The 23282-nt window shown below is 41.2% G+C and overlaps 1 protein-coding gene across 1 annotated transcript in view; it reads right to left on the bottom strand.

Moving 5' to 3' along the window:
* KCTD8 (potassium channel tetramerization domain containing 8) overlaps positions 1-6515 on the bottom strand; it is a gene marked incomplete at its 5' end in the record, with an annotated part of 92017 nt that extends 85502 nt beyond the window's left edge. The window contains one exon of the mRNA XM_081999321.1: positions 5672-6515. Within this exon, the coding sequence (XP_081855447.1) occupies positions 5672-6515 (844 nt within the window). The remainder of the gene's footprint in view (positions 1-5671) is intronic.
* Positions 6516-23282: the final 16767 nt, after the last annotated feature.

Below are 23282 nucleotides of genomic sequence, written 5' to 3'. Positions count from 1 at the left end.
TCCTTAAGTTTTATGTCAGTTTTCCAAAGTCACAGGACTAGCTACAGAATCTCTCTTTAAAGGGCTTTGCCCAACAGTCCTACCAGAAACCACGTGCCTAGAACTTGATACTGCAGAAGCTTTTCTACATTGTGTTTGTGACACTGATTTAATCCTTCATGTCTTCATGCGCCACCAAAAATTTGTACTCTAATCTTTGAGGCTCTGGTTCAGGCTCAAAGTAAACCGTCCAACTTTACCTTAATGTTCCATAAAGAAGCAATACCCTTGTTTTACTTTTGTCTTGTTCTCCTTTCTCTTCTCAGCCTGGTTTCTGGTATATTTGTTCCATACAAAATAGCACAGGCACTCCACATAGCAAAAACTCCACCACATAAGCAGTGATGGAAGGAGAGCATCTTGGCATGGTCACAGAAACCACCTACAGGATGGCTCTCTCTCATGGTTTAGACCCAGCCAGCAACTAAGCACCACACAGCTACTCGCTCACCCCCTCCCCAGGTGAGATGGGGGAGAAAACAGGGGAAAAAAAACACACGGGTTGAGATAAAAGCAGTTTAACAGGACAGAAAAGAAAGACGAAATAATAATAATAACACTGATAAAGGAATATACATGAACAAGTGATGCACAGTGCAACAATTGCTCATCACCCGTGATCGATAGCCCATCCCAGAGCAGCAATTCGCACCCCCCACTCAACTCCAGTTTATGTACTGGGCATGATGTTATCTAGTAGGGACATCCCTTTGGCCAGCCTGGGTCAGCTGTCCTGGCCGTGCCCCCTCCCAGCTCTTGTGCCCCTCCCGGCTGGCAGAGCGTGGGGAGCTGAAAAGTCCTTGACTGAGTGTTAGCACTACAACTACTTAGCAACACCTAAAAACATCAGTGTGTTATCAACATTATTCTCATACTAATTCCAAAACACAGCACCATACCAGCTATTAGGATGAAAATTAACTCTATGCCAGCCGAAACCAGGACATTCTCATACCATTCCGCCCTCCGAAGAGCAGTTTAGGGTTATCCACTGACCCACCATCCCCTTGTTATTGAAGTGGATTTGGCATTCACAGAGCAAGTAACTTCTAAAACTATTTTATGTATATGTTTGTTCCCCATGTTTCAAGTGTCACCTTCTGTTTTCTCTTTTTTATTGCAAAGACACAAACAATGTTCGTTGGAATTTTTTGTTGCTGCTGTGGGTTGGGGTTTGGATTTGTTTGTGAGTTGTTTTTTTCAAAATACCATATTGTTTCCTAAAAGTTCATTACTTCCAACTGCTTATTTCCCACTGATGATGAATTATTATCACTTGTTTATGACAATTTCCACAGCAACCAATGTAATCTCAGAGTGCTATGACTTCAAGTAGAAAATAAGCACCATAAATTCATGCAAATGTCACCTGTTACAAACAAAACCAGGAGATAAGGAAACAGAAAATGTCACGTGAAATGGGAGTGTGGAAACAGAATACACGTCAAAGATTTTTTCCATGAAGTATTACTGCATTCTTCTTACAATAAACACATCAGTTCAGCACAGAAAGCTTCCAGCTGAGCATGATGCTCTCAACACCCGTAAGTCAGATTGCGCAGCAGATGTTAAATGTAAAATGCATTAAGACCAATTAGATTCTACAGAAGAAAAAAAATAGTAATAGCATGCACAGGCAATCCTGCACTACACAGTACCAAGAAATCCAGTGAACCTCCAAAAAAAAAAAAAAGACAAAAAGCTTAAAAATATAAATAGCACCCTTTACTCACAAAAAGGCCACCTAACAGAAGATCTGTTGTGTTACCTACAGCCACATAAAGCAAGGTCTCCTTGCTTTTAGTATCCTGTCCCCAACTTTTGGGAAGGCCATTACCTATTGCGCACCAGCAGATAATTAATCAGTGGTCCTCTATGGCAGCTTGAAACTAAGCAGCAAAAGAGTTTGAGCCTCCTTTCCAAACTGCATATGCATTTCACACCACATTAACTGACCCAAGTCACCCTCACAGGCACTAAGGTGAGAGCCTCAATAGTTTAGAGATCCCTGTTAGCCTTCAGGAACGGAGCCAAGCTATTAGGAGAAAAAAAAGGGAAAAGTTTGTGGTACACTCTGGTAGAGCCTTTTCAATACCACATAAAAAGTTACTCCTTTTATTGACCATTAAGAGACAGGATTTGTAGTAGACACATGGAACAGATCTGTGAGCACTTTTCAGAACTAAGCCACCAATGCAAGGTGCAAGTTAAATTCTGGTGATGCTGTAACTGCACAGGCAAATGAAGCTGTCATTGCACACATGATAGCTTGCACACCACTGGGGGCAAAGAACCACTTCTCATGGTTTGTATAGGAATTATGCATACTGAGAAGGAAAGTCTGTCTCCGTACTTGCCAGGACATGTTGCCAAGGGCTGAAGCATTATTTCCTGGTAAGCAGTTTCAGATGACCTCTGGTTCCTCAGTCAGAATTAGTCTGCAACAACTAATCCATCCCTAGATATTAAGAAATCCATAAATTAACTAAATATATGTATAGTACCCAAGGTGAATTTCACCTGTCATAGTGTTTAAGAAAATATAATTTCCATTTTTTAAAAAAGTGATAGATGGTCATTTTGATTCAAAATACTTACCAAAGTTTGAGAGCTAATAGAAACAGACCTGAAATCTGTTCCACAAACCACTGATTAAAGGCCACCTTTAGCCTTCAAACATTCCTTAGTAGCTCTCAGTGAGAAACTCATTCAGCTACCCATGACCTAAGGAAATGGGCAGAATGTTTATATCCTTATATATTTTTCCAATCACTTTGCTATCTACCATTACTAGAAAACACATTTGTCCACAAGTCCTCAGGAGAAGTGAGGAAAGAGAAGTTTGTGCGGCTGCTACAAAATTACAGACCAACAGCTAATACAGTTGCTGGTTGCAGATGCTCATGCTGTGAATAACAAGTGCAAATGCAGCTAGAACTTTTTCCAGTGAAACATAAAAGCAGGTTTATTCTTTGCTAGCAGCAAATTAAGTCTCAGACACTGGCCAAAACCAGCATAGGCTCCCCAAAGTTTTTTGCCTTTATATTTTTGTACATAAGGCATGGCCCAGGGTTGAACATTGTCCAAGAAAGCGCTTGAAATCAGCAACCTCCCAACCAAAAACTGCCTCCTTTCTGGGGTTCATGGGGACATGTTGCAAGGAATAAATTGAAGAATGACTGCTCTTCTCTTTGTGTATGGAGCCCTGTTTGTGAGTGAAGAAGGAATACGGCCCTGGCAAATGCTGTTTGAGAGCCTACAGCCAGTAACCCTGAGCACTCTTCTCATGCCTGGTGCAGAGCACTAAGGCTTCCAAGGTTTCCTCTCCCTTTGATAGATTCCTGTGCACCAGTCCAGCAAAGCAAGAGCAAGCATCCAATCCATCCAGGGCATTTAATAATAATAAAGTATTGTTTATCAACAGTCTCCATCAATTGGACATCTAGTCAGTTAAAAAAAACAAACAACACAAACAAACCAAAACAGACTCAAAGAACTAAAGCATTACTTCAGGCACTGTGTTTTGCTTGTTTCTCTTCTCATTTTGGTGATTTTTTTTAAAGATTTTTTCCTCCGTGTTGCTGTATTTCAGAAAAAAAATCTATCTAATCATATGAAAATGTATAAACTTGTTTAACAAAAAGGTTGCCAAACGCATAACAAGCAACCAAAATTAAAGTATTCTCCCCATCTTTTCAGCCTACTTTTCTCTCAGCCATTTTTTGCACGCAGAAGTAAAAAAACCAAACCACCACACACCCGAAAACATTAGACAAAACCATAAATGTTCAGTTAACTGTATCAATTTAAGTAATTAAGTAACTGTTTTACTTTTCACAACATCATAAGCTGGAAGACTAAAAATCAAAACAAAAATCATGATGTACAACATCCGATTCATCCCTGGCATTATTCCACATACATCAGTGGTATTACACCAGGGATTAATTTGGAACACTGATCTGAATTAGAGCACTGTTCTATACAGCAAACTCATCGCAACACACACCAAAAAAAATAACCCAAAACATTATAAGCATCAGAAATGCACAAAAATAATTATGCACCTAAAAATCTGTTTCTGAGCAGAACAGGCTATTTCATAGCCTTGATAACAACAATAAGGAATTTCTACAATTTTGAAAATCAGTACGTCCATTTTTCTCTGAAAGGAGATTTAATAATCATGTAAAATACTTGATAAAATACCACCCAGAAGAATGTAAAGCTCCTCTACAGCAGTTTTTACATATCCTGATGAAATACGACCGGTGATAGGTTATGCAATCACTTCTCAAAAAACTGTTTTAATGTAGTTTTGAAGATTGATTTGAAGTACTTAAGTCTGCTCAGCAAAAGGGTGCTTGCCACCTATACAATATATAGCAATGTAAACTATTTAATGTAAACTATTTATTTATTTAATGTAAACTATTTAATGAATTTCTCCTCCGAGTGGAAAACCATTCCGATTTCCCTCCTCTATTAGTGGACCTGTGCCTAGGTCCAGTTTTGCACGCAAAACCGGTCGCTTCTGTTCAGCTGCCCTGCTGGTGAAGTTAGAGGCGGCATCTCCCACCTCACCAGAGGCAGGCAGATGCTCTACCACAGCATCCCTCCCGCGCCCAGCGAGCGTGAGACCGCGCAGAGGCAGAAGAAAGAAGTGAACGGAGGACACCCCTCCAACAGCCTTACTCGGCTCTCCGAGCCAACAGTAAGGTTTAAGGCTGCCTCTGCCTTACAAAGACAAATCTCTGCCAGGGGCTGTTGTTCTCCATCCAGCTGTGGTTTCATTACCCGGAACCACTGCCCTACATAGCACTACATACTTTGCCAGATTGAAACTCATTCGTCATCGCTCGATTTTCCCATTTGCAAGTGACCTGAAACCTTCAAGACTACCTACAGCCAACTAGCGGAGTTGTTTAGCAGCTGTCTACCGGCTAGGGAGTGGTTTATTTTCTTTTTTCCATTCCCCCCCCCTTGGAGCCAGACTCTTTCTCGCTCCTCGGGAACTTGGCTGTGCACTCGCCGCCCCCTCCCTCAGGCGCAGTGCGCTCACTTCGGAAGGAAAAACGCAGCGATAAAATATTAAAACCCTTTCTTGGATCGGGGCTCCGCCGTTGCAATCTCTCCACCGCCTCGCTGGGACGGAGCACCGCAACCCTCCGCCGCGGGGCCAGATCGGCGCCCGCACCTCTCCCACACCCCCCGCCCGGCCAGCGGGGCTGTGGGACCCCCTACCGCCGCGACATCCCCCCGGGAGAGACCCCGACACGGGGCAGGCGGTGCGGGGGGGCTGGTTCTCCCCGGTACACACTCGGCACCAAAAAGCGGGGGGCAGCACCGATTGCTCTAAGGGGAGGGTGGGGGGGTGGTGCTGCTCCCTTGCCGCGCTCCGGACGGGGAGCCCGCCCCCCTCCCCCCGGGCACAAAATAAAATTTGAACTGTGGGGGTGACAACGCCGGAGGAGAGGGGAAAGGGGGCAGCCCCGATTTTTCCTGGGCTACATGTTGCTTTGGGACACCGAGGGTTGGAGTGAGGGGGCTGCAGATGTACTTTTAACTGCACACCGCCATGCACCCGCACGGGGATGGGGGGGCGGGGGGCAGGGGCGCGGGCAGGACTTACTGAAGAAGATGTACTCGGTGTAGCTGCTCCAGATCTTGTCGTCCCTGTACTGGTTGATGAAGGCGGCGGTGCCGGTGGAGTTGCAAGCCACCATGTGGAAGCCCGCCTCGGAGAGCCGGTCGAAGGCTTGCTCCAGGTAGGTGAATTTGAGGTAGAAGCGGGAAGTGTACTTCTCGGGGGGGCGGTCGGGGTCGCGGCTCTCGTTGAGGGTCTCGCCGAAGACCTCCTTGGCCAGGGCGATCCTGCCGCACACCATGATGCGGGCGACGCGGCGGAACTTGGCGTCCGCCTGGTTGTCCCGCACCGTGGTGTAGGAGCCGCGGTAGCCCACGGTGAGGAAGCCCGAGCGCTTGTCCAGTGTCGCCCGCTGCAGCCGGTCGCTGCTGCCCTGCGAGTTGCTGTCCTCCAGGTCGCTCTGGCAGCCCTCGTCGTTGAGCGAGCTCTGCTTGGTGACCTTGGGCGACAGCAGCTTCACCAGGTCGCCCAGCTGGAAGTATTCGGCCTCCCGCAGGAGCCGCTCCTTCTCGGGGAAGTGCTCAGGCAGCGCCAGCTGCTTGTCCCGCAGGTAATCCAGCACGTACCTGAAGAGGAAGCCGTCGCGGTCGATGAAGAAGCGCGCCCGGCTGTCCCTGGGCAGCTGGCGGGCCGCCGCCGGGCCGCCCCGGCAAGGGGAGAACATGGTGGCCAGGGTGCTGTCCGGGACGCTAAGCAGCGTGGAGTGCCTCGTCACGTACACCTGGCCCCCCACGTTCAGCTCCACCACCTCGGGGAACGGCGAGCCCGACGGTCCCGACACCATGTCGCTGATGGGCAGGATGCTGCCGCCCGCCTCCTTCAAAGCCATGACTGCGAGCGGGCGGCCGCGAAGGAGGGTCTCCCTCCTAAAAAAGGCGGCCGCCCTCCCTCCCCTCCACCCACCCCACCCCTCCTTCTTCTTCTCCTCCTTCGCCGCCTCCTCCTCCTCCTCCTCCTTCTTCTTCCCCCTACCACCCGCCGCGCCCGGAAGCTCCCGGACGGAGCTGCTGCTCCCGCCGCCCTCCGGCACGGCCCCGGGGCGCGGCGCCGGCCCTCAGCTGCCCCGCGGCGTTCCCTGGCCGCCCCGGCGGCGGGACGGGCTGGGCTGTGGGCTGGGCTGTCCCGGCACGACCCGGCCCGGCCGCCCGCTCCGCCCGGCAGGGGCGCAGGGTCCGCAGCCGCGCTGGCCTCAAGGCCGAGCGGCCGCCAGATCCGGCTGCCCCTTGGCAAAGCGCTTGCCGCGCTGCCAGGTTCGGCCCGGGGAAGAGCCAAGCCCCTACCCCGGCTCCTCCCCTCGCCTCGGCTGGGTGGCTCTTTCGGTTCGCTTTGGGTTTTGCTTGCCTTCCACCACCTCCCCCACACCCCACCCCACCCCCCCCTTTATACTGTCGCTCCAGTCGGCACTTGCAGAGCGTCAGAATGATGGTCGTCCGTCCAAAAGTAGCATCCGGCAGGATGCATGTGACAGCATTTTTCACCATCTTCCCTGTATCAGCACGCCTTTACCATGAAGAAGGGGAGGGGGCTTTAACTGAGGGCAGAAAAGAAACCAGTGTTCGGCTGTGCTGGTGGTACAAACCTAACAGTCCCTGGTGGGACACAAATGCTGTATTTTATGTCCTGCTGCTTGGCTGGGGTACGGCACACTGGGATCTTAGTTTTCAGAGAAGCTTAATGTACTCTCTAGCCTGACAATGGAATTGGGGTGATTCAGAGCAGAAAAGAAAGTCAGCTGCTATTAGGATCCAGATGCCAGATGCAGATTTTGATGTGGAACATGTTAGTGTGTGGATTCTTGGCAGTGAAGCAACTAAATTTGTACTTTATTTAAGCAGTAGCTTTTTTAATTTTTATTTATTTGTTTTTAGCCGGAGCCGCAAGTCACCTGCATCCAGATTTCTGATGCATGTACTTTCAGGCTGTGCTGCTGGAATGTATTAGAGCACAGACTTGTACCCATGTGTTGGACAAGAGATGTACGATTGCTCTTGCCAGCAGAAACTGACGCCTAAACCTGGCTGCATTTCTCTGACTACCAGTGCCAGACCTAAGTGTGACTCTGTCATGCTGGGTGGTTCACGCATGGGAATGCTTAACTTTGGTTTTTATGCTCCCTTAAAACTTAAGGTTTCAACCCTTAATTGTGCCACGCAGAGGCAGGAGCCCAACTTGTTCTTCAGGTAAACAATGTCACTTCAGACCTGGGGGTAAAAGTCATCAGTTTGCAGACAGAGTTGCAGCCTGTTTCCTCCTCACTAGTGGTGGCGATCGAGACCACCAGTCATCCAAAGCTTAGTCATGTTCTTCAAACTACTTGTGTAGACTTCTCTTTCGAGGTGGGATGAATGAGTCTATAGTGCTACCTTCCTCCCTCTGTTTGCTATAGACAAACCCTGAACCTATGTTTAGAGACAACTCTGAACTCTCACACGGCTAATGCTAGGGGAGGCACATCCACCACCCACCCATTGGGTGGGGAGCGTTGGAAAGAGTGAGCAAAGACTCCTAGAAAACTAGGTATGTTGTGCTTCAAACATAAGAATTATGTGGGAGTGAAAGGGCTTGTCACAGAGAACAAATGTGCAGAAAAGATTTCTGCAGTGCCCCTTCTTGACCACTTACTGAAACTGATGAATAGTTTCGAAAATGAAGATGACTGCTAGAAACTAAGCAAAATTCTCTCTTTTTCCTTCGTTATTTCATTTGAAATGCTCTTAAAGGTCAGAAAAATCATTCAAACTGCTGGGCACCAGGAAAGAAGGGCATCGTTGTTTATTGACCACTTTGTCATTTCTTTAGGTTCAAATCCTTAAGGCACGAGAGGAGACAGTGTTCATTGTCTTGTTCTCACCTGCAGGGGATATTGTTTCTCCTGAGGATTCAGCTGAAATATTTCTGCTGATTTCTAAGAGGACAGATTTCACATCCACCCTCTTCTGTGTAATACAGAGTAATAGTCAGCCCATGCCTAAGACCCCTTGTGCCAGCATACTGCATGCCTGTGACATCGCACCGATGAGCAGCGCTGAGCTACTGCCATTCCCAGTGCAGTGCAATTAGCAAGGGGACAATTGCGTTTCTTTCTCATCTCCAGAAGCCCATGGCTACAGCAGAACTGTGTGTTAAACCTTCTCTCTAGTGACTTGGGTTTGTAAGGATATGTAATCTAAGGATATGTAGCTTGACAAATGTTAGGGTGAGATCATTTACCACATAGGATTGCCCAAGTTTGGCAGGTTGTGTAGAAGTCATGCATAAAATAAATGTTAACATATTACCCAGGGAAAGAAGAAATTTCTTCTCAGGACTATCAGGGAAAGAAGGGAGAATCAGTGCTTTATTCTTTCTAGGCTCAACAGCCGCTGCCTGAAGCACTTGAAAAATCCTTATACCAAATGCTTGCAGTCGCTTCTGTATTAAGCTCCTGTATGCTGCCCTGTTACTTGGTCAGCTCGTGGTTTCCTCTGAATGCGTATATGCTAGGCCAACAATGTCTTTCTTTGAGTTGATGAAAAAAGCTTGTATACACCCCAAAGGTAATTTTTCATGAGAACGGGCAGACAGAACATACTTCTGCTCTGTGGGGTGAGAAGCACCTTCTGACATGCTTACATTATGTGTAGCGCAACAGCGTCCTGCAGGGCCATTTGAGTGAAGTCTAAGGCCAGTACAATGGAAACAAGTAAATCTGCAAGTACATAACTAAATATCCTTAAGCTTCAGATATGTGAGGGTTTCGATGCTTAAAGCAGAGAAAAAAAAATGCAGGTGAAAATCTGCCATCATCTGTTTCCTTACCTGTGGGAGTGTTTTGAGATAGGGCTGAAGACTCCATGTAAGGGAGAATTTCTTCTGGAGATTCCCTTAGGTAGGCACACTGGTGCAAGCAGCAGGCAACAGCAACACCTCCCCTTGGAAAGCCTGGAGGGGCACAGGCAGGACATGTTCCTCAGCAAAAAACCCTTCTTTTCACTGTAGTCCTTCCTGCCCCAGAGCCATTCACTGTGCTGGTCTGACCAGGCTACATGATAAATCCACATTTATCTGAGAAGATCATGCTGAGAGGGGGAATCGACAGAAAAGAGGGTCAGGAGGATCATCCAAACCACATCATGTAGATCAACAAGGTCATCCTTATGAAAAATTCATGTAGATAGAAGTATGCATTTAGTGCTGCTCAGACTGTCCTGTTCTGAAATGGAAATTAGGATATCGGGAATTAATACATTTACTTGGCTTATTGCTCAGTCAGGTTTTGAACTGATATACCTGGCAAAAGGTAACTTTTTTACATTTTAAAAACATTTCAGTAATCTCTTGTGAAATTTTACTTGGTAAAAACTGTTAAATAAAACATTTAGGGTTTCTGAGAAGGAGAGATGTGGAAGTGAAAGTTTCCTCCACAAGAGACTTGTTTTAAAGACATACTTCAGCATCACTTAAAAAAAAAAGAAAGCGTTCACTAGTACAGTCCAAGGTGATTCCTGCCATTACAGTCTTATTATTTAATGTCATTGGATAACATGAAATGAAGGATATATAACCACTTTTCAAATTAAGTTGTAAAATACATCTTATTTCTCTACAGAAAATGAACAACAAATTGCATTTTTGATAATGTGCAGGAGAAGAACAAACACTGAAATTGGACACTTAACTGGAGGTTCTTATAGAGAGAATGATCAAAATTCTGTAATCCCGGCAAGTGAATAAATTAGGTGAACTGTTTAAGTAAAGAGATTCTTCTAGCAGACTCCCAGTGAAGTCCAGGGGAATTGTTCCTTTGTCCTGAATTGCAGGATCAGGCAGGAAAAGTAGTTCATCATGCAGGAAAAGTTCCAGATGATTACTATGAGCAGGTCTGCAATAATTACAGAAATCACCTAATAAGCATTTAAGGTGATTATGTTGTCTTTCAAAAAGTCATCAGCCCAAAAAATGACATCAAAATTGTAGACAAGTGTGTGACAAACTGCCAGCAGAATCATCTTTCTAACACTGCTATACTCTGGCTCAGTAAGCCCTGAAAGTCTTGGCCACTTTTATGATTCTCTCCTTTTGGATGTAAGTTCTGTCATTTTCCCAGTTATTAGTATTTTCCTGTTAAGAATTCTTAGATCTTACTTGTTCGTTCACATCTTATTCTCTGTTGGTAACACAGCATCATTCCAAAGAAATGACTTTTCTAACGACTCTGAGCTTGTAAATGTTCTATCCACCTAACCGTGGTCATTTGAATATATATGTAACGTTTGTTCCTTACTAGCTCTCCCCCGTACCACGTTTTCCTTCTTGTCCCCAAATTCATCTTTTTTCAATGTTACAGGTATTCATATGTAACATTGTATTATTCCAAAATGATTGGAACTCTGTCCTGCAAGAATTTAGAAATGTTTTTATTTATGTAATTAATTCTCAGAGTTAAATGGAAGCACTTGTACATGCAAAGTTAGTGGTGTGGGAATTTGTACATTCAGGACCTAAACAACATTGCATATATTTAGATTAGTGTTATAGATTATTTAGTTACACTGCTGGGACTGAAATCAGAAGAAATTAGTCTGCACACTTGATTCCGAGAATATGGGAACTTTCTCCTTACAGTCCATAGCAATTCATTGCTCTAATGTAAGTTCCATTTGAAACATAGCAAGTTATTAAGGTTTCAAAGGTGATGCATTCTCAGGAAAAAAAAAGGTTTGGTGAGAAGTTTTGTCAGTCAGGTTAATCAAGAAAGAATTTAGCAACTTTCTGTTCCCAAGGAGTGGAAGTTTCAGTCGCTAATAGCTAATCTATCTATTTTCTGACAGTATTTACAGAGGTTACCACTGTGAAGTCAGCTCCGTCATACTGTGGCTGAAGTGATTTGTTTGAATTATTCACAGCAACAGCTGCATTAGCTTTACCTGACAAGCTCTTTGGGTCCAGAGTAATTTATGAAAGTTAAAATAAAGCCTGTTCTTTCTTATTGTAGCAGTTTGGAGTATTCCCTACACTATGCTACAATACCAAAACAAAAACAAAACAAAGAACGACCCCAGGAATTATAAGACAGTCTAGCTTTATTAAAATATTTAAATTATATTATTTTATCCAAGCATACATGAGAATAATTCGATATTTTATGTTATTGGGTTTGTTCCATGAAGAATGCACAATTTCTTTTTCATCATTAAGATTAGCACTCAGAATTAGCATTACCAAAGTACTTAGGCTCATAGCTCCTTCTCAGAGCAGAAATGTCTCTTACATGTGAATTTACACTAACCTAAATATAAATAAATTCTAACTTCAGTGTAGCAAACTCTACATTCAGCGTATTCTGCATATAAACACCCCCACAGCAAGAATCTGTTAGCTTGCTGTTAATTAGGCCTAATAGACTGAACAGTTACGCAAGTGTATCCCTAGTATGACAATGACATTTTTCTCACTCTTCTCAGTGTAGGCTGTATTTAGCATTTGAATGTACTATTTTTTCCTTCTTCATTCATTTATCTTTTTAAAAAACATCTTTTAAATGTTGATCAATGTGAAGTGATCTCCATAGAAGTACTGCGTATTGATATTCTGCTCAGCTGCTTGTTATTCTCAAGCAGCAATTTCCCAGAGTCTACTAAAATCTGCAGCCTGATGGAGCAAATATATATCTGATACCATATTGTTTCATTATAGTGAAGTTAGGTTATATTTCATTAGCACCTGGCTCCTGAATATGAAGCATATAATATGGTCACTTGCTATAGCAACAGATTTTATGCAGTTATGCTCCTTTTTGCTGTCGTCAGAACAGGGAATCTCATATTCTCTCGCCACCGCTTCTTTATGAACCCAAGTTGAATCAAACCCAGAAACGTCAGGTACCGCGAGCACGCCCGCGTAGTGGTACACACTTGTGCTGGAGCAGCTACAGTCTGACTGGAACAGTTTTGTCAATAAAGATTTTGATTTTCCTGGTTTTGATAGAGACTACGTAATCACAGCTCCCTTTGGCTGCAGCTTGTGTTTGTAGTATTCAGGAGTTCTGATAAGTAGGCACTTAATGTCTGAGTGGGTATATACCTACAGTCTAGCACACAGAAATTAATGCAGCAGTGTTTATTTCAGGAACTCCCTACAGCAGTACAAATTATGGCTCCACTAAACTCAGTATAGATTTTTCCTGTTTGCTGTAGGTTATCTAATACTGGAATGGACAATCATAATGATATTTTCCTCTTCATTAAGGGAGAAAATATCAAAGAAAATATAATACACGGTATTTTTTCTTTATAAGATTATGCTTGAGTCCTTAAATGCACAAAACCAAGAAATGCCTTGTTTCTGGTAATACCTTAACTTGCCGTATTGTATGTCAACATTTCTGTTGGCTAAGTGAAAAAGGAAGAGGCAATGTTGGGCATGGCTCTGATTCTCCAGAACACTTAAGGTCAGATCTATAACAGGATATACAAGAACCTATTCTGATTCACTGAAATTAATATAAGTGAAGTGCCTAAACAGGAGGTAAGTGCTTCAATACCATTTTGGCACTGGACACACAAACACTTTTTCAGTCTTTGAAGAGCCCCATTGGCTATGATGAGAGTACTGATCAATGTAAAAGTATTCACATGTAATGCAGGATCAGAGATTATACTAACTCTTTGCTTCTGTGTCAGTTATACTCATGTTTCATTAGTATGGAACAATATTTATATAGAGCATAAAATAATAATTCATCATTCTTTCAAGTTTACTCTCTACCCTTTTCATTCTGCAAGAGACAAAATACCACAATGAAATATTAATATCTGTTTGTACCTTCCATATATTTTTTCTTCTTTCTTTGTGTACTTAATACTTTCTTCCTGATGTTCCACTGAAGAACCAAATCAGAATGTAAAGATAGAATTTCTTTGTTATGCAGGGGGCTGCATGCACAAAAGAAAGCTGTATTATAATGCTAAATTAATGATAGCTTTAAAAAAAAAAATTATGAAAGTGACAAGGCTCCAAAGAATAGCACAGTAAATTAACACATGTGAATGCAAAAGTCAGTATTAAGTACTAATAACAATGTGTGTTTGATTTTGCAGCCAACCAAATTGTTGTCACTATCAAAATAGTGTTAATAAAAGCCATAAAAGAAAAAGAATAAAGTAAAATTTGTGCTGGTGGACTGCCCAAAAGGATTTAGAGATGGCCATCTCCCACGTCTGAGAAGACAATAAAAAAAGTCAGGATTTTCACAGAAGTTAGGGAAAACAGACAAAAACAGACACATGAATACACAGGTATAAGGGGGTGATAACACCAAAAAAGGCATATTTCAGTTGAAACACTGTACCATGTTTTTTTTCTTGTTGTCATGTTGATTGTTCTATGTTGTGATTGACAGACTTTTTTTTTGTAAGGAACAAACATTTTAACAAGCATATATAAATATATATATATACTTTATATTAAAGTATGTGATGTAAAATTCTGTTAAGGACCTCTAAATAACTACTTCACTGTTACAAGGTTTTTATATCAAAATAGGCAATCATATTCTATATATATATTTAAGAGATTAAAAGTCGCCCAACTGCCCTGTCTGTTGTGAATTGCTCCTTTGATTCCTGCTGAACCTTCCTGATTTAATACATTCAATGGGGGAGGAAAGACTTCTAGAAATTATCTGAGTGCACCAGCAGCTCAGGGTTTTTTTTCTTTTCTACTATTAGAAGAACGTTTTATGATCAATAAGGTAGTATCTTATAGTCAGCTGAACTTTTTTCAAGCAAACCCAAATCTTTCCCAAATGTGGCCTCCCTAACAAATATGTACATAGAGAAGATGAAAACAAAAAAGCTAGAATAAATGCCGACAGGGAAATGTATTTTTTGTGGTGGAAATGTGCTATATAAAAGATTAATGGGTAATTTATAGACATTAATATACAGTAATGTAAGCTCAACAATAAAAGGCTGTTACAATGCCTATATAAAAATGGAAAGAAGTCTGACAAAGTAAACAGGAGAATGAGAGAGCTAGTCACACGAAGAAAAGTAGGACGTCATGGGCCTAACTTAAATCTGGCTTGAAGATTACATTAACTGGGCTATTAACAATAAAAGATATAGATTAGATGAAGCCCTCAGAAATGTGAAATGGGAAGTCCATGAAACGGGAAGCCTGCGCCTTCCTTATGAGCAACAGCCCTTAGGAATGAGATTACTTCATCCCCTTTCACTTTGGGGCAGAGAACCTGGAGAAGGGTAAAAAATATTGTAATAGCAGCTTAAATCAACCAGCAAATTCAACATGGAGAGGCGATGTTTGGGTTTTCCTTCCAGCTGGTCCACTCCATGGCATGGGAAAAGGCAAAGGGGGAGTCAAAGCATGCAAAGGGTTCCCTTCTGCATGCTTTACCCACAGCAGGGCATCAATTTGCTTGTTCCTTGAGCGAAGAACAGTGGTGACCTGGTCATTCCTAAGGCTGCAGTGTCATTCAGGGTTGAATTTGAATCGGTCTCAGAGAATAAACTAGTTACAGGAATATGCTCTACTCCATCTTCTCCAGAAATGGCAACTCGAGTGTGAAATGACTGAGTAAATGAAAAGGTATATGGAAAGGTCAAGAGAGCTGTAGGAGTAATGGGGGATTTTCTTAACCTAGTCATACGTTTGAGAGAATCAAGTGGAAGAAATGAAGCTGGTAGTACGTATGTGGAGATAAAACACAGACGCTATTTTCTACATAATAAGTTTCAAAATACTTTTAGCACAAATACTGCTGAGAATGACAAAACCCACAAATACGGAGAAGTAAGTATGGAGGATGTCAAGCATAAACCTGAGATTAAAAGAAAAAATAGAGGTGAAACAGAGGTGTGTCCTATTAAGCATCAAACCAATATGTTTCAGGAACTAATAATTAAAATCCAATCCCCAGTTGTACTAGGGAATACAAAGAGATTTCAGTACAATTATTGAACATAACAAGGGTACTTAGTGCTTCAAGCAGGGTAATAAATGTAACATAAATGCCTATTCATAAAGTACTAATAAAGTATTAACACAGAATTAAGAACATGGGCAACTAATTTTGGATTTGACTAATAAACCTTGTCTTAACATTGGTTTCAGTTTTATGAAGGGCACTTCATATTAGAAATCATGAAACGTTACAGGTGTTGCTCATTTTCCCATCTGCTGGAAACTGGGAATTGAAGGATCATACTCCTAAAACCCACAAAACATTCAAATCTCCAAACTGACTCTTTTTTTTGTACTTTTGTGTATGTTGCAAATGCATCTTAGACCTGTGGTTGGCAGCCTGTGCTCTGTCAGCTCTTGGTGTCACCAAAAAGTGACTAAAATAAGCAGAATTAATGCTGAGAGGCTGATGTTTACTACAACTCACACTTACAAGGGTGTAGGTCGTAACCCCTTGCAGGGGATGCTAATCAAAAAAAGTTTAAACCACCACCTTAGCTGAATATAATAACTACCTTCCTCACAGCAGGCGTAAGCGGCCTACTTTTATCATCTCAGAGCTTTTTATAATGTAAAACTATCAAGTAAGGTCCTCAGTTCTGTTGTGGGATGTCCGCACCGCTTGGGTAACAAAAGGTACTGTAGCAACAACTGTAGCAACTCTATGCAAAAGAATCTATTGGACGATTCTTCACTGCTCCCATCTATTCTTGCAAGGATATGGTATGCAGTTCTTCAAGGGTAGCATAAATCAGACTAGTCCAGAGGCTCTTTAAAATTGTGCAGCTGCCTACATTAACCTAAAACTAACTTTAGTTCTCATGTGTTTTAGTGTTGTGCAGCAAATTACTGCAAACACCTTTTGTAACTGAACTGGAGAAGGAACCAGAAAAAACCTTCAGTATAATTTTGTGGATTAATTTTTCAGACTGTGACCTACATGAATACTTACACGCTTTTTCTTGGTTTAATTCCTATCTGCCAAGGTGATGACAGGTTTTCTGGCACACACAAGAGCAACTTCACCTTTCCAAAGTGAAATATGTCTTATTCCTAAGACGCTTGATAGAAAAAGAGAATGGTGCCAAGGCACAATACGATAAAGGAGCATATTCTAATTATTTAGCCCAGAGAGACTGCATTGCATGTAAATCAGAGGAGAATTTGGCCTATGGGATCATGTCTGGGAGAAAAAGCACACCTTTTTCAGTAATGTTAAACAAGGAATGAGCATGGCCAAACTTTGCACATGTGGAAGGAATATGGTCTCAACCAGTTTATTCATCCTTTAGGCATTATGCTGTAACATATCATCAGGTTTCTACTACATAGCTAATGATAGAGGATGGTTTCAGATGAAGGAGAGAGGCTGGCTGCCTGCCATGCATTTTTACTGCATTAAAAGAAAATTTGTTGATCCTGTCAAATTCATATTCATAATATCTGTGTTTGAGAGTGTCCTATGTACAAACACTACATTTTAATGGTGTCATGTCCAAAAGACCAACATCTTCAAACTCTTCTATTTGGTAAGAGGTAGAGATAAAATACCTTTGGTCATTTTGAAAGCTTCTCAGTTTAGTTTTCTCATGGTTTTGCTTAGTGTTACCTCCATTAGTTTAGTGATGATAATGGGTTCAAGACATAGATCAGAACAGACGCTGGCCAGAGCAGCCTACTGTTGAGGAGAGGTAATAAATTATGTAGTGGACCACATGTATTCCTAGTAGAGCAGTGTATCAAATACATTTTCTTACTGATGGGTAATAATACCTTCTAAATAGTTGATTGAGATTATCTGGTTATTGGGAGGCATATTTCTAGGAAAGAAAGTGATTGCTTTCAACAGCATGGAAGTCACCTTGGAAGAAGGCACCTCTTTGTTCCACTGACCTATAAGAATAACCATATGGAGACAGAAAAGGAGAACGCAGCAGAATAGGACAGCTGAACAGGGATTTATCTCTTTGAGACTTAAAAAGCAAAGAAATTGAGTGAAATTAGCTGCAAATCTCTCATTTACTTTGATAGGATTTTGCCTAAGAAATCAAAAGTGTATCTCAACTAGAACTCCGATTTTTAAAAAAAATTAAGTAGAAAAATTAATAGTTACTATAATGCATAACAATAATCTAAAGACTTTAACTCTGATATGAAATAACTTGCTTTCCCATCCTCAGCCTTTTCTAGACCAATGCTAGCTTGAGGGGATTTGTTACACTTGGATGAAATATGTGAGACAAAAAGCTCAATGAATCATGCAAAAAAGCAGTGAAAATGCTGGGAGGTGCAGAGGGAGAGATTGCCTGTTAGAGAATTAAATAGAAGGGAGGGTGGAAAGGAATAATTTTTTGAACACGTAAAAAGATCACCTGAAATAAAAACCTCCAGCTCTACAAAAATATACTCTAGAGACTTTAGGGAAAACTAATTTAAAATGCCATTTTTCCATGTCTTGCTTTTATAGAGGTTTATATCTGATCTATAGCTGTTAATGATGAAATCCTCCCATGTTAAGAACTAGTACTGGGCCTATGTACTCCTTAAATCTCACTTAAACCTTCCAAATTGGGTGTGAGACAATAAAATGAGACAATAAATGAGACAAAAACCAGTGCAGTGTTGTGAATAATGCCATAGAGCAGATTTTCCAGTTTTTATAATGAGATTGAAATACAAGTCATTTTTTCTTCAAATGAGCAGTGAAATACTCTCACCATGGGTCAACAATGCCCCATTGTTTTGTTATCACCTGCATGCTTCAGGCAAATATTTCATTTCATATTCAGTTGCTATACTGCGTAGGCTCATTATACAGAGAGTTGTCTGAGTTAGGTTACATTTATATTCAAATGACAAGTCATGATTCATTTTTTAAAAGATCCTTTGATAGCACTAAATAGCCTGATTAGAAATATATCATTATGGTACATTATGTCAACCAAATCTTTATGAGGCAGCATTCAGCCTGCCTTTAATGTTTATCTTCAGTGACGTCCAGAAACAGAGACTGAAGCCAAGCATGGTCATGCCGAGAATGGAAATTTGAGGAGTCTTTTTCATTTATAATACACACACCCAGCTGGGAGCACAGCTGCTAACTAAGGAGCCAAAGCTCTAGCTTCCTGCTACCTGGGAGGGTCTAATTACAAAAGCCACCTAGACTGGCTCTCAGAACTACAAATGCAGGGTCAGGATTAATTTAGGCATGGTCCAGAACGCTATCAACATAAGGCATCTACAGCAACATCATACCACTAAGCAGTAGGGTTATTATATGCAGTAATATAAACCCAAAGAGCAATTAAATGAAACTAAAGTAATGTACTTCCAGGGGTATTTAACTTCAACATCCTAATTGACCCAGTTTGCCTGATCTCCTTTTACAAAGCCATTTGGAAACAAAAAAAAGGACACCAAAGCCAATCTACTATCTCTTCTTAAAAGTAGAAATTTAACACTTAAACAGAAAAATAGACCTTTTCACTCAAACTTATTTAGCAGATATCATTAAATGAAGATCTAGAAAATTAGATATAAAAGCACTACATAGCAGTCCATCTTCCTTATTTTTATTTTTTTAAAAAATGTTATGATAAACTAGGAAACAAAATTGTCTTCACTATATTTAGATATTTTTGTAATTGCAGCTCAATTTCCTGCCTTTTTGCGAGATTTTATGATAGTACAGGAAAAAGATTTTACAAAAAATAAAAATTGAATGTAATTAGTGTCTAGCGAGATGCCAACAAGCATGGATCAGTCATTCCAGCAGGAAGACCCCTACTCCAGAAGTCTGCAAAAGGTTTCCTTTGCTTTGTGCGCGTCAATAACTACGTTTGTTTATTCATCTACCAGAAATGGCCAGACTCTGTCAGCTCCTTTCCTCCACAGAATCATGAACATTATATCCATCAGGAATATTTTATCATAGGATTTTGCCATGGGGCTTTCTATCTGGCCATTAAATCTGTATTTTGGTTGGAATTTGTCTTCCCAGTTTGCTGAGTAAATCACTCCAATTTACCTTTCCTCTTTCTGTCCATTTCTTCCTATCTTTTTAATTTTTTCCTAGTATAGGAAACAGCTTGCCATAAACACTTAAAAAATAAAAAGTTTAATTATTGTACATATGTTGTGCTGTATGAAAGAGAATGGACAAACCAATTAAAGTCCAAATACGGCACTTAAAGACAATAATATGAACGGAAGATGTTTTGTTTGATGAGCAGATCCTGCATGCATGCTTAGTGTATCAGTAAATAATTATTAAGTGATGAATGAATGGTGAAAGATTGTAACCAACAGGAGGATGCATGATATAATGCATAAGAAGATCCTTTCTGCATTTTCTCTGGTTCCTGCCTTATCTGTCCTCCTGTTCTGCACCTTTGTCTCCTGTCACTCCTCTTTTATTATCTGCACCTCGTCCTTAAGTTTCAGGGACCTCCCACTTTTCTGTGGGAATGTCAGGAGACCTTCTATAGGAACAACAGCTGAAAATGCTATTTTCCTTGCTTCTTCGCTTCAAGAATTGGAGGAAATGTTTCTAAGAAGGGCAAATCCTTCCTCTTCCTCAGTCTCCCCACCTCCTTTTGGACCTGCATAACAGGAGGAACCAAGACAGGACAGACAGTTGTCCTAGAAGAAGAAATTAAGAAATTCTTCTTTTCTTAGCACAGACTGCTGCTTCATGATATATGCGCAGGAAGTCTGAGAAGCGAAAAACCTTCACAGAAACCTTCTAATGCTCTTACTTTGGGATTACTTTGTCTGGCACATCACCAAACAGTGAAGCATGCAAAATTTCATGGAGGGGGTGGGGAGATTTCTACTTTCTTTATCCCTTGAAACATTTAGATCACTTCTAAGTTCTTTGGCTTCAACAGTCTAAAGATTCACCGTCATGTTACAGAAGCCTTGTAGGACTTCATGAGGTGTTGCTGTCCACAACATCAAACCACCATATGACGTGTTGCAATGTGTATTTTGTGCACTCTGGTTTTGTGCAGCTGCAGAAGGACATCACATTCAGACAAACTAAGGCAACATGTGCATACTAGTCCCCTGTTTAAATGAGACTCGGATATCCCCAATAACTACAAATCACTTCCAAAGGATAGGTTGATCCACATTGATTTTTGGTATGGGGATTTATAGTCACCATGGTTTTGAAAAATGGACAGCACTAAGATAATATGTCTAAAGTGCTTCTGGTCTTTTCCTTCATCTTCCGTCACAAAGGTCATGGCAAACAACAACAGTTCAGGCATCTATCTTTCAGACAATTTAAAACCTTCGCCATACCTATCACTCTTAGCCTCTCCAATCACTTACAATTTCATTTTCATTCAAAATCAGAGCTGAAGTCCAGATATTTTTCAAATTCATTCAGCTATCACTAAAGGATGCATTTTTTTCTTGCAGTCTGCTCCCCAGTGTGTTTTTCCTTCATTACAGTAATTAGGAAAATATTTTTCTCAACCACTGTATTAACTGCAGTTTCGTCCAGTCTTCCCGCTCTTGCAGACACCCCCAGCACGTGCTGGCGTGCGTTTCTGCAGCTGCCTCCATTGCTCATCATGGGGACTCTTTGAGGGCTCATCTGAACAAAACTTTGAAGAACACGTGGGGAAGCACCTGCAGACTCGAGCAGCTCTAATGAACAGGCTGGAAGTGAAAAGGAAACGGTTAAATGTAGGAGAATATTATTTGCCCCTCTTCCTAGTTTTCTACCATTAGGCTATGTTACAAGCGGGTTCAGGGCTCAGGAACAGATGCCGACTGATGAGGATGCAAGGCACAGGCTGTATATGCATTTGCAAGTGTGCTGTGTAGGATCAGAGGATAAAAGCAAGCTTAATAATTTTTATTAATTAATCAGCTGCAGATCTGCTTCTTATAAGTGCGTAAGGGTTCTATTATCTTTATTATCTTCATTCTAGGCATCAGCTTCCTATTGATATTAATGAGAATTATGTGAGCTTAGTTATGGTAATATTAATTTAGCTATAGAAAAACATTTCTCTGTTCTAAGCGATCTAACTAATTTTCTAGGACATACATGTACCCTTTTTTCATCAATACATGTGCTTGTGGTTTGCACTAACACTTTGTAAATACAATATGGTATTTATTTCAACATACAGTATAGACTATTCTTATTTCCTTATTCTTCTTATCACCTGGAACAGCTTGATTCTGAATATGTGATACACCTGTACCTTCTTGGAGTGACGTCATATTGAAAATTTCCTCCTGTAGGAAACAGAACTACAGCTGCAAAGTGTTTTTTTCAGTGACTCATCCATTTCTACTGATTTTTAAAACTCCCTTTCAAATTGTTAATACCTGGAGTTATGATTCCCTAACCACACCTTATACCTATGTTGCCCTAAAATTCTACTAATTTAGGAGCTTGATTTCTGCTGTAGATGGGTAAGGGGATAACTGTGTTAATTGTTCAACAGCCTCAGATAAATTTCTGCCAGTTGTTACCAGTATAGTAATGGTATAGGCAGAAAGAAGACAGGATTCCAACAAACCCTAACCTTCTAAGTGTTTTTTGCTTATTTAACATGAGAAATAACAACCCTATGCAATCCGTTTTGTACTCACAAACTGCATGATATCTTCCTGATGCAATTCGTCCACAGAGGAGAGTATAGCTCTTCCATTCCTTCCTTTATGCAGGCACATGTTATGACAATCTTTCATCTTGTTCCTAGAGGAAAACTCAGGCAAAAATGCAAGACTGAAATCTACTTTAATCTACTGTAGAGATTAAATGGTGAAGATATAGTTAACGGTACTTCGTTAGTTTTGAGGAAGGTTGTCACAGCAGCCAAAAGACATACACCTATATATCATAGAGCAGCACAACATCTAGCAAAAAACCGCTTGATGCTGCCAGCTTCCTTTTGAAAATCCCTCTTAAATCACAATAAAAGACTCAATCCCTAGCATAATACTTTCCGAAAAGAAAAATATGGCCTGCCAGTATCCTGCCTTAGCTGGGAGGTAGGGAAAATTTCATTCACTGTTTATCAGTGTTTATGTCCATGCCCTTTCTGTACAGATGGAAACGTAGTGAAGCAGAAGCTATTTGGGGAATATAAGCAGGCTGGCAAAGACTTACAGCAAGATATGAAAATAAAAGGCTCAGTCCTATGTGTTAGAAATGCCAATGCAAACTAGCTCCAAATCTGGGATGGATCCTTCACTTTCTCAAGTGCTGTCAGTTTTATTTTTGCACAGTTTCTAGTCTTGAATTTCTATTAATAAGAGTTCTTAATCAAATGGTTGTTTTATACTTCAGTTACATAGAGATGGAGAGCTGACCAAGGAGAAAGCAAAATAAGATGTCAAATTACTGTGTCTGAAGGTTTGTTGAACTTCGATAAGACTGTTTAACGTGCCAGTGTCAGTGGTGGCTTCTATCATGTATTTGTCTGGCTTGTGTACTAATAAATGAGCTTGATGTCTCCCAAGGGAGTACGACCCAAGTATGACCTTGGATGAGAGAGGATTTTTTTTTTTTTTTTCTTATTAAATGTGGCATATCTCTGCAGTCTTTCAGAAATGTGTGTTTCAAAATACTGGAGACAAGAACTGATCATTAAATACATGTACC

The sequence above is a fragment of the Phaethon aethereus genome (assembly GCF_964289735.1).
Source record: "Phaethon aethereus genome assembly, chromosome: 4".
NCBI lineage: Eukaryota > Metazoa > Chordata > Aves > Phaethontiformes > Phaethontidae > Phaethon > Phaethon aethereus.
The sequence above is the reverse complement of the archived record's forward strand: the minus strand, read 5'-3'. Positions and strand labels throughout refer to the sequence as shown.